The following is a 12,435-nucleotide window of genomic DNA, read 5'->3' on the forward strand; positions in this document are numbered from 1 at the left end:
AGAAAAAAATATTTTGAAGAGGAAGAAAGTGAAGAACAAGAAAGGTCATGATCTTAAACGCCATGAAGAAAAAAAAAAGAAAAAAGTCATATTAAAACCTAAAATTAAAAGGTCAGGAGACTCACTATGAAAGAGTATCAAACTCTGAAAATCTAAATTATTTTATGATAGTGTCACCTGGACCTACCCTACACAGTGTTATACAAGACACGGCTTAAATAAATCATACCTGTATTACTGTTGATACATTGGTTAAAAATAAATGTAAAGGAAAAGACTGCTGTAAGCCAATCTTACACTCACTGTTCTGCAATGTAAATGAGTGCAGTTCAAATTGTTTCTCTGAGGGAAGCAACAGGCAGCATACAAATGCAAACAACCTTCATTAGACACATTGTCATGAGTATATTAATCATGTCAAGAAGCATTGCTGAAGTTTCCTTCAGTGCAATTTAACATACCTTACTTTATTAGGATGCACTTAATTTCACTATGTTTTCTCCTCATTATCATTTATGATGACCAATTAAAATGCTTGTGTCTGTCTCTAAGCAAATTACTTCTGTAATTCTGGTAGCTGAAATCACCACTCATCCGACACTTCTGTCATCTCGTTCCATGAGCGTAATATCTTTCTTTGCCCAGCCTCTATTAGCATTTTCAAGAGAAAAAGCTCACTTGGGTTGGATAGTTATGTATAAAACCGGGTCTTTTTACAGTGTAGACAATAAAAACTGGGTTGGTTCCCCCCCCAGTTGCCCTGTTACACAGCCTTCGTGTTTTTCTCCTTGGCGTGCCAAGCGTAACTCATATAGTCAGAAAAAGAACATAACGAAGCAACAGAGGCCTTGGGTGTTATTCTCATACCGGGCTCAAAGTTGTGTGCAGTTTAATTTCCTTTGGTCAATACATGCAATAATGCAAGTACACAGCAACTTTACCTTTTTTTTTTCCCCTCCAAAGCCTCCGTATCAGAGTTCTGTCAAGAGCTTTTCAAACGATGACGTAACAGGATGTGCCGCACCATATATCATGTTTCCAACATTCATAAATAAGCCCAAACCATTTTTAATATTCTAAAAATCAAACGTGAGGGCATGATCTTTTCTCAACCTTTCACAACAGAACTGTGGCAGTTCATCTGACTCTAGCTGTTATTTCCTAGCTTCATGTAGATTAAGGTAAGATTAAGATATCTGGAAGCTAGCTGGAAATTCTGATTCCACGCAACGCCTTTGCTGTGGGACTCACAGCAAGCAGAAATGGCTGAGCAACATCTGGGATCACCAAGCTATGTTTATGACCTCCTTTATCTGCGGATTACCTTGGGCTCCTGGAACTAACGATACAAGGCTGATTCCTCAGAAGCTGCTAGAACTCAACTGCAGAGCAATGGAATTCGGCTTATTTTCTAAGGAAACATACGTGTTCTTATTTACGTAACATTACGTTGACATTATAGTAATGACTTCCAGAAGAACGCTGTAATTGCAAGGATGAAGAAATAAGTCTGAAGACAGTGCTGCCTTTGAGAACAATTATAATTTCATTAAAATAGGAACATAACTTAAAGATAGATTTTATTCTCTTTGATGATTTACTCATGCAAACTGCACATAAAAGAAAACAGTACAGTTTGTGAAACATGTCAAATGTAGAGACCCAAAATGCTAAGTACAGAAGTAGTGTGACATACGTCTCAAAACGGAATCCATGGTAGTACGACAAATAACTTTTCTCTATTTGCTGAACACAGATTTTAATGGTTCTTTTTCCAGCCCCACTGTTAAATTCATGAACTGTTTACACGTCTCCTATACACTTATGTAGACTTATTTTACAAGCGCGACAGTTTTGTTATAAAAAAACTCCACTTATATAAATATGATTTAAAAGCCTTTGTGTTTAGGAGATTGATTATAGTATAATCAATGAGGCCTTATCTATTCCACCAAAACTACAATGAAAAGTGACTGTATAGCTTTCTTGCAGAATTCACATTTTGTGCCTTTGCAATTAATTTCCTTCTCACAAGAGGTCCACTGTATTTCACCACCCTGGAAATGTTCAGTAACTGTTACAGCTTTTTATATTGAAATTGGGAAAGTAAGACTTTTAAACACATGAGGTTACCAACTCAACTTTCTTAGTTTTAAAATACAAAATATTTAGAATCCCTATTATTTTCATGCTTAAAGCCCTGCAATGATACATATATGACTTAGATACTTCTTTGTCCAGTTTTCATTATAGTATGGTTGTATATATATTGTAGAAATTATGATTTTCCTGTGGATCAATTACATTTTTAGATTTAAAACTGAATCAAATAGAAACTTGGAGGCACTGACACTTAAAAACACATAGTATAGTGTGGAGAAGGAAGAGCAAATGAACTACACAACCCATTATAAATGCATTAAATCTTTGTTATATACATAATGGAATCCTGCTTTACTGCCAGTTGCTACTATGCATCTGTTTTTGCTATTATACAAAGTTTTCCGACCTGAAAGCACACATCTACTTTTTTTAAACAACTTAATCTATTGTAAAATATTGTACTGTATTTTGAACATGAGTACAGAATCAAAATAGATAATGGCACATTTAAAAAACTCAGTATCCTACAGATGATTGGATAATGAGAAAAAGTGTACCTACAATCATCTCATCAGAAACAAACTACATCATGGAATGTTAGTTATCCAAGTTCGCACAGTAAATAACATTTTAAAACTGCAATCACCTATCAGCCAGCATCACATTGAAGGCATCTTTAAACATTCAAGCAAAAGACTGCTGGCATTAACTACTGAACCATTCTCACGCACACACCACACACACCACATTATAATTACATTGTTTCCAAGATACGGTAGATACTGATTTTTTTTTTTTTTTCCCACAAGAAAGGTATCAAAATTTTTGCTACTAAAAGATGACAGTGCTTACACAAGAATTAAGTACAAGTTAGCTTGCAAATACAAGACAATGACAAAAAAAAGTCTTGAGTTGTCTGAAGAAGGATTTTAGGCTTTTCTGGCATCCAAAACCATGAGTAAACTCCTTAGTCTGCGACTCAAAAATCCACAAAATATCAACCTACTTTGGAATACTAAGTATTCCATATTTGATAACCCTGTATTTTACAATATGCTTACTGGTTTCAGCCTAGCAACAAAGGATAGTTATAGATATCTGTTCTGACTGGAGAAATAAAGCTCTCCTCCCCCCAGAATGAAAGTGTCGGAGGGGAAAAAAAAAACACCACCTGACATCAATTTAAAATAATAATAAAAAAAAATCAATCTATTTAGTAATGATCCTCATCTAGGATAGGTATGTGCATAAGAGTACTGTATCTCATATACTGTACTGGCCCTATTAAACAAATTAAAAACCCCAACAGTTAAAAAGCCAACCAAAACGCTATACATAAACCAACCCAAACGTTTTTCTCCCAATGTTCTTCCTCTCATAATGTGCAAAACAACAAAAAGGCAAAAAGACTAAAAGCAAATTTACTGTTACTGTCTTTCTCTTGCCTAGTGCTTTATGACCTTGCTAACGTTACAAAGTCAATAGGGACTATGCAGAACTTTGGTATAAAAATGTCACATAATATTACTATCACAGTCTTGGGGATGACCTTTAGTAATTCACCCCAATGTTTGTTGAAATAATACCAAATTAAAAATGAAATAAACCACATTGTACTGTACACACACTTTACACATTAAGCACAAAAAATAACTAGTAAAACTAATAATTAAAAAAAAAAAGTCTTTTGCAAAGAGACTAGAACTGGTGTTCTGTCTCATCTTCACCTGCCAATCGTTAAAGCCAAATTTAAGTTGGATTTTTAAAAATGAGTAATTTTAAGCTACAGTTTCTCCTAGACGGAGACTGGTCTTTTGTTGATTTCCCTTTAAAGTCACAAATGTATATCTAAGAAACTGATGCAATGCAAGTTTTTAATCAACTTCCTGAAGGCTGCGACTGGGAGGGAGGCGCCATGACGATCTGGGAAAGCACCGGCTCTGTGCTCTGGTCCGCCATCTGGGTGAGAACGGAGGTGGCCACCGCTTCTGCCTTGGAAGTTGAGCTTACGCCGTTGGAAGTGCTGACAGAACTGTGCTGAATAGCTTCCGTGTGTGGACTGCTTGGCACTGATATGTCTTCCGAACTGTCATCTTTGTCTGCAGCTGAAGAAGAAAAATTCATTTGTTTTTTTCCCTGGAATGCACACCACCACGTCCCAGGTAACAGCAATCATCCCCTAAATAAGTAAAATTCATGGTGTAACACAGCAGAAATTGCAAAAGAATCTTATTTTCATTTTTTAAAGAAAATACTACTTTGTAAGCAAAAAATATGGACTGCAGTATGGAACATTCAGAAAACAAGAACATTTTCACATCTTCAAAGTCATGATTAAAACTGTCCGATTTCCTGCCTAGTAAATCAGCTGGTGGGTACCACGCCTAATTCTAATGATGAATGCTTATGTCAGTAAGCAATATTTATAGATTAAAAATGCTACCAGATCTCTTGGTGCTATATGAATTGGCTTTAGATTTTTAACATATACTATTTACTGCATTTGCTTCGTAATCAAACGAGAGTAATTCTACGTTCAGTAATTAATACTTGTGATCATGAATATGATAGCTGAAAAAATATTACTGACACCACTATATTAATGGGACAATACTTCCACAAGTTTTCAACCAACATTCTTTTAACAGTGTGATGTTCAGTAACTTCTTTAGTATACAAAAATGCCTCTCGGTAAGATTTAAAATTGTTAAAACTGATTTTAAAAATATCTTCAAGAATACTTCAGGTGTTCTCCACAAAACTGAAGTGAATTAGCCACACAGTTGCATAATTTTTTCTCATGACAGAGGGTAAACAGATTAAAAAATAATTCTCATTGTGCAAAACCAGAATTTACAAAATAAGCATGATTTAAAATGTCTTTCTTGCATAGACATCCTAGTCATGCTAAAGTAATCCTTTTTTTCCAGAGCTGCAAAAGTTAGCCAAGGCATTATGCAAACACTGTCAAGCAAAAAGCTGAGCTAAAGCCTAAAAAAAAAGAAAAGAAAATAAGCCTACTGTTTTTCCCTCAAAATTAGAAGTATGAACACCAAATTTAATTATAACTTTTTGGTATCACTTTGTGCTACTTAGTGTTTTCAAGTATTTTTCACAATAGTCCTATACGCTGACTTAAACCCAGTATACAGATGGAATACTGGAAGTCCCTTTTAAAACACTACTGACTATTGTATAACATAGCAGTATAGAAAGATACACACAAACATAGCCAGAAGAAGCATGAACTATTGCTTGTGACATAGCAATGGAACAAAGCTTGATTTTCTCTAGACTTGTCTTTGCAGTCCCTTTCAGATTTGCTTGAGATTGGCCTACAAATTCAGAAGTTACCCAGGGGAAGAGAAGGGATGGGAAAGGATGACACTAACACTAAAAGATGAACAACACCGTGGTATCGTAGCCTCATTTCCATAGAAGACCAGGCTAATAGCAGCAACTAAAAGGAACACTAAGCATGAACAAACAATGATGAAATGAAGTTTATGATGTACTGAGGTTTATACGACATACTAGCTACGGGTAAGAAAATTCACTGAATTAGCAAGTCAAGTCCCCAACATAAAGATCTTTGAGCAAACCCTATGCATACTAAGAACATCCTCCTCTTCAAAGCCTGAAAACAACAGTTCTATTATCGACCACTTCTGGAAAAGAACGGTAAGGTCAAAAAGGATGGGTAAAAGCAAGCAAAACTGCCTTATTTCTTTCTAAGAAATACTGCCTACACGAACAAGCTAGCAATTTCTCTTATACCTCTACTACAAGAGCGTGGACATAATCGTTTGAAAGTATCATAATGTTCTTATCCATGAGGCCAACTATTTTACACATACTGCATTTTTTCAAAAACAGATCTTTCAGGCGTTAAAGGAGATAGAGACAGATGATATTGAGCTAGGTCTGCTGACAATTACCACATATCCTAAGGTTACATGGTAACTGTATACAGCAAGAGGAAGAAAATTAAAATACTTCTGAAAGACGTTTGTGATCCTTAGTAGGATTTGCCCATTCAAGAAGAAAAAGAACATGAACGAGTGCCAATTCAGTTAACACTATTCAACAGGATTTCATCTTTGCTACACATCTATCAAGACCTACAAGATCTCACGTAAAAACAAGAAGGAACAAACACAAACAAACTTAAAAACAGAAACTCTAGTGCCACTTCCTGAAAAATACTGAATTACTAATTATGACAGTAGCATATTCTTCCCCTCAGACAGAATGAAATGGCAGCAAGTGGGACAACATGTACCGAATACAGTCTCCCTGCCGTAACACCTGCTCCTCCTCTTCAGCGCTGTTATTATTCTCCTATGAGTCTCAATCTTCCTATTATGCTTCTTTTGCTGATCCCCGATTTCCTTGTTGGCCAAATCCTCCTTATCCTCAAGAAAAAGGGTTAGTTTTAAATGCTACAGGCCAGAGATAGAGAGGAAGTAAAGTAGAACATTATCTTTCAGCCAGAGAAGGAAGGTCTTCCGTTGTTCTGTATCCCTTAACATGTATGTTGTTAACTTAACTCAAAAGAAATGTCTGTAATAATATCACAGTGGTAAAGAACATGGGAAAGGCTTGACTTTCTAATTTTGATGGGCTCAGGAAGCCCATATATGCAATGGAAGAAACAGTTATGAGAATACTTATGATCACCAATATACAATGGAAGTTTTCATATCATTGAGCAGATGAACAAACATACTGTGCTGAGGAGACAAAAGCACACGATTCAGGTAATTTCAGATGCCAGGGGCTAGAGGCGGGGAGCTTACAGCAGACAAGTGATTGTATAAGATGCAGACCTAACACTAGTTTATGGTAATAAATTTGACTGCAAGCGTAAATCCTTGCAATAACTACAAAGTAATATTTAGAAATGAGGTGCCACCCTAAAGAATAGCTATTTAGATTTCCTTCAACATCCTTCCTTATGTAGCCCTAACTTTACAGGAATAGCGGCCAAAAACTGAATACAGAACTCCATTTGAAGAATTAAAACCAAACAAGAAAATCTACTCAATGAATAGAGAAGATACTTAAAGTCACCTCATTACAAAGGTGACTTGTTTTCTTAAGCCTGAAGACTGGGAATAAAGAACAAAGGCTTTCAGAAGAACACAGGAAAGTCGTATTTAAATTCTGACAGGTTTTTTTTTTCTTTTTTCTTAGTTGACCAGAGAATTGCCAGGCACAGGACTATGGTTTCAAGAGCGCAACTGATACATACCAGAATCATAATGTACCTAACAATGTAGAAAAAAGCCTAGGCTTTTTCGTTTTTTAATGGTTCCCCCAGCTTTGCCTCAAACCAAGGGAAATGCATGGTCCAAATTAGAAATGAATCTACAGAAGTAACGTGTGCTGTACATTAGAAGGCTGAAAATTTACAGACCTACATCACATGAACTTTCCTGAAGGCTACATAGTTCCTAGACAGGCTGCATCATGAGAAGCAGCGAGCCATTTTGGTAATGGAACACAACGTGGGCTAGACTGAGCTATAGAAAAGATTTTAAAAATATAAAACAAAGCAGAGAGGAGACTTTTGAGGATGTACTAAAAAGCACCCTTTTAGAGTCATCAAACATTGCTATTATTTGCTTCTTAGCATTGCTTACCAATAGCTTCCAGTAAGGCAAGCAAAGAGGGATTTCAGTCTTCAGAAGAAAAAACCCCACCAAAACCAAAATGGGAGCGAGTATGCAAGCATTGACATGTGATCCAGAACTCCTTTCGGTCCCCTGGTAATCACTAGAAAGGAAGCCTCACAGTAATTCTCATCAGGCCATCCGTGGACTGTAGAGGGACTCAAGCCTAGAACTGCTCACTTCCAGTGAGTGTGCCTTTGTGCATATCCCCTGCAGTCACTGAAGGACTGTTGACTGTCCAGAACAGGCTGTAGGAACATAGTCGTTTGAGTGGTTCAAATTATTCAAGGTCTGAAACTGGTTAGTCACCTTCTACCATTTCTTTAAAACTAACTAGAGAAAGAACACAAACCCCCCCATTTGGTACTACCTACATTGCAGCCTCTATTTATCTTCCTTTATATCCAGTTTTGTACAAATGTTCTTGAATATTATGATGTCCTTTTGAAAAATATGAAAAATTCCTAAAACACCCTTTAATTTTTTTTTTTTTTTTTTTTTTTTTTTTTTTAACAATCTATATACTCTAATTTTCACAACACATTTTCTGCTAAGAAGTTTTCACCTTTTTCCTGTTCCAAGTCCAGAAAAAATGTGAGAAAATATAGGAGTATTGCAGAAGACTTTTAGAAATAATCTGGTATAGAAGAGCTAAAATGAAAAATAAATGAACTGATTTCTCCTATACACAGCACTTCCCCCCACCCCCCGCCCCAGTGTTTAAAGATGCATTCAGAACCAATAACATCCTTTTTTGGGAAATAAAAAAGTTTACACTGGCTGGAAACTCAAACATTGCAACAGAAATTAATCCATACTGCCTCAAAGCGCAATAACCATTTTTCTGTCCTGATGACACTCTCTTTTGAAGCAGGCACAAAACTTTTTAAATAAGGAAAATACAATCCCAAGAACAATGTTAGAAGAAGAAAGGGGTATCTGCACTGTCGTGCTTTTCACTTGGCCTGAGACAAAAATGTGCCTGGGAAATCCAAAAGATCTTAAAAGATATGTAAAAGTAAGTGCCAAAAATACCCTGAAAAGCAATAGATTATTTGTGCCTATTTCAGTGCATCATACATGAAACTCCATTAAATAGTGGACTTAGCTGTTACGGTCTGCATAGTATAAAAGAGCACTGTCTCAGCAGCACGCAATATTCAGCAATGCAGGAGCTCTGTAATCTGGTATCTTCAATTTCTTCCAGAGACACAGCCTGTTAAACCACTCAATACGTTTTTGAAGCAATTCAACTTAGATTACTTGATGAACATAATACGTTTATTTAAAAATACTTTCTATGAACACCATTTTCATGAACGTATTAACTGAAACCATTTTTTCCTCTCATAAATTGTACTGCGGGTAAGTAACTTTGCCAACATGCTTTCCTAACAATAGACACAGAGATAATGTGACAAAATCCTTTCAGAGGGATGGCATTACAGCTATCATTCATGTTGAACTTTGACTTTCAAGAGACTTTTCAAGAAACTAGGTGAGCTATGCTTCCGATCTCCTTGCTTACTATTGTTTTATTTTTTTCTAAAATGTAGGCTTTTTCCACTAACTAATATTTTAGTTCTTATTCATTTTGCGTTCTTTAGTAAATGAGGAACATTATAGTCCTTTTCTGAGGGCAGAAAATAAGCATTACTCAACAGGCCATTCGTTAATTCTTCAACGAAGAAATCCTTAGCATGTAATTAGTTTACCAGTTTAAGACTTATGTTTAAATATTTTTCATGCCAATTCAGGAAGACGCATCCTCAAAACATCAAAAGTCAAGAAACCTACAGTTTTTTGGTTTTTTTAAAAACCTTGCATGCATAATGTTATCCCCTAGTAGCTTCCGTACGAAATTATGTTGTTCTGTCAGATGGGAGCCATAATGGCCTCATCCCTGCAGCAATCATTGTTAATATAAATCCCAAACATATTTCTATACTGTTCCAATTTACTCCAAGATGCTATTTTCTGTCTTGTCAAAATGACTGGAGATCAAAGGACCAAGATTTATGAGCTCAAAACTGACAAAATCAGTATTCTATATATATATGGCAATAGAGAGTTGCTAAATCTCCTGAATCTTTTAAATTAAAAAATATTGCCCATTCTGATGAAATTGCTTACAATGACTACAAGTAAAGATGGTGGCCATTAAGTTTTATCGCAAGCACCTGAGGATCTGTTTGCATGCAATACAAAATGTTCCTTTATTCTCCTGAATTACTGACACTGGCAAATTAAAATGAAGTGGCTACATATGGCAGAAACAATCTTCACATTTACAAATATCCTGAAATATCACTAAATCATAAAAACGAAAGCTGTGGGTTATATATTATGAGTGTTGCCTAATGCATTCCCAGCTCAGTTATTTGTAACAAATTTGTGTACAATGGACAAAATTGGCCATTTATTCTACAGCAGCAGCAGCTGGTTCTGGCACTGCGTATCATATCCAAAAATGAAGTTACAAGTCAGGAAAGCATAATTAACCTTTAAAATGCTGGAAGGATGAAAATCAAATGAGTACCTTTAAGTAAAAATATGTATTGGAAAAAAAATGCTACTGAAACTCTCAGTATTCCCTTCAGTATTAGAACTGCTTTTTAAAATATCCTGTTTATAGAAAAGTAGTTGCTTAATGTGGAAATCAAAACAATCTAGAAGACATTGTACAGTAGGAGCCATGAACCTGCATCTTATTATTTTAACGGCTTGACTGATCCTGGATGTTATGGTAAATGAGGACAGCTGTTATATTACCTCTACTGAAATCTCATTACAATGAAGGAAAAAAACCCACAAGGACCTTTCACTGTACAAGGCTAAGATAAAGTATAAAAAATGGTTTATCATGTTCTCCTAATACTTTAATTATATTTTCCAAAGCAGGTGTAGTAACCGATAGTCCTTAAATGCTAATTATCATACGCATTTATTAAACCAGCATAAACCACCAATGTTACGCAACACTTCAACTGAACAGACTTAGAAACACATTTCTAAATATCACATATTCATTCCTGTCTTCCAATAACCTCTGAGATTTTTTTTTTTTAAACCTTTAATGTAATTTTAGAACTGCACTTCTCAATTTTAATGTTCATTCAGTTCACTTTGGCAGTATTTCACTGATGCAGCCTAAGGCTATAGGTAATGGAACATTACTCACTATGATAGCCAGATTTCTTCTGCATGGCGGTTACAGGGCAATCTTTATGAGCCAGAAGAAGCTGTTTCAGCTGTGCCACTTCATTTCTCAGCAGGGTGACTTCATTCTAAAGGAGAAGAAAGTTACGTACTTTACTAGGCTCACACTTTTTGAAGGTAAGTATTAAGTTTTATAGGATTTTCAGTTGTTCATTTAGGGGTAGATAAAATACAAGAAGGTTCCATTTGGTATATATTGCAAAAATATATACATTTCTTTTATCTCAGAATACTTAAATATTAGCTGAAACTTGGCTAACTTTATGTTATGATTTTCTTAAACCAGGAAATGCTTTTTGGAAAATACAACATATGTTTTTCAGTTCGCAGATGCAGACTCTACATATAGTCTCATTCACATGATCCAGCTACTGTAAGACTCTTCTGCAAGGTTTTGTGATGAATTCTAATCAGAGTAAACCTACATTTAACTACCCACATTTAACAGGTGCCACAGCCAACATTAAAAAAAGGTAAAAAAAAAAATCAGCCAATGCAGAATGATTTTTGCTGATGATATTTGTACTGGGGACTTTGAGAATGAAAATCTCATGTAATGGAAAATAATTTAGTAAAAGTCTGTTGATTTCCATATTAATTTTCTCTTTGGCAACCATACATAAACGTGTTGTATGAAGGAATAATTGATAATAATGACAAAATCCTGAAATGTCGGCTTATGTCGCTAAAGCGGAGTGTAATCTAGGAGACAGCACTTGCAGAATCTAGTAAGCGGGTTCATTTCCAGGCTGTGCCTTTCCACTATTGGGTGACCTTGAGCAAGGTCATTTTACTTCTTTGTGCTTCAATTTCCCCATTTGTAAAATGGAGGACAGCGATACTTACCTTCCCTGTAAAGCAGTTTGGTATCTACAGATGAGAAGTGCTACGTAAGTGCATTATATGTGACAATCCAAATTAAGAATGGTACGGCATTTTGATAGATCCATTTTCACTTAAAACAGTAGAAAAATGTTTATGTAACTACAGAATCAAGTTACCTGTAATGCTTTGTGATACCCATATCTTGCCACGATATATGCTTTTCATGGGTTGATTTCTTTTAAATATAAATCCTTTCCATTGATACTTGAAGTTACTTATCAACTATAAGAACCTTGGCACATTAGCATAATATACCACACACGACATAATTGTTCGGTAAATGCATATGTTTATGCATTAAAGAAAAAAAACAAACACAGGAAAATTGGATTGCAAATAAAATTATGTGGGGAAAAAACCACGAGAGAGTCATCTGGTTACTTGGAAGCTAGAAATAAGGCAATGCAGTCAGAGAAGAGATGAATTATAACTAAAAGGATTCCAAAATAAGGAAAATAATTTTTAAGAACAGAGTTTATTAGGTTTAATTACACTAAGTAACATAGTTTATAAATATTTTAACTAAAATACCAGATTTTTATAAGAAAAGCTC

The 12,435-nt window shown here is 35.4% G+C and overlaps 1 protein-coding gene across 1 annotated transcript in view; it reads right to left on the reverse strand.

Annotated features, from left to right (window-relative positions):
* Positions 1-1,522: 1,522 nt before the first annotated feature.
* Positions 1,523-12,435, reverse strand: part of ATF2 (activating transcription factor 2) — a 49,001-nt gene continuing 38,088 nt past the window's right edge. The window contains 2 exon segments of the mRNA XM_009278595.1: positions 1,523-4,208; positions 10,960-11,065. Of these exon segments, the coding sequence (XP_009276870.1) occupies positions 3,982-4,208; positions 10,960-11,065 (333 nt within the window). The 3' untranslated portion in view covers positions 1,523-3,981.

Source organism: Aptenodytes forsteri, unplaced genomic scaffold (genome assembly GCF_000699145.1).
Source record: "Aptenodytes forsteri isolate BGI_AS27 unplaced genomic scaffold, ASM69914v1 Scaffold257, whole genome shotgun sequence".
Taxonomy (NCBI): domain Eukaryota; kingdom Metazoa; phylum Chordata; class Aves; order Sphenisciformes; family Spheniscidae; genus Aptenodytes; species Aptenodytes forsteri.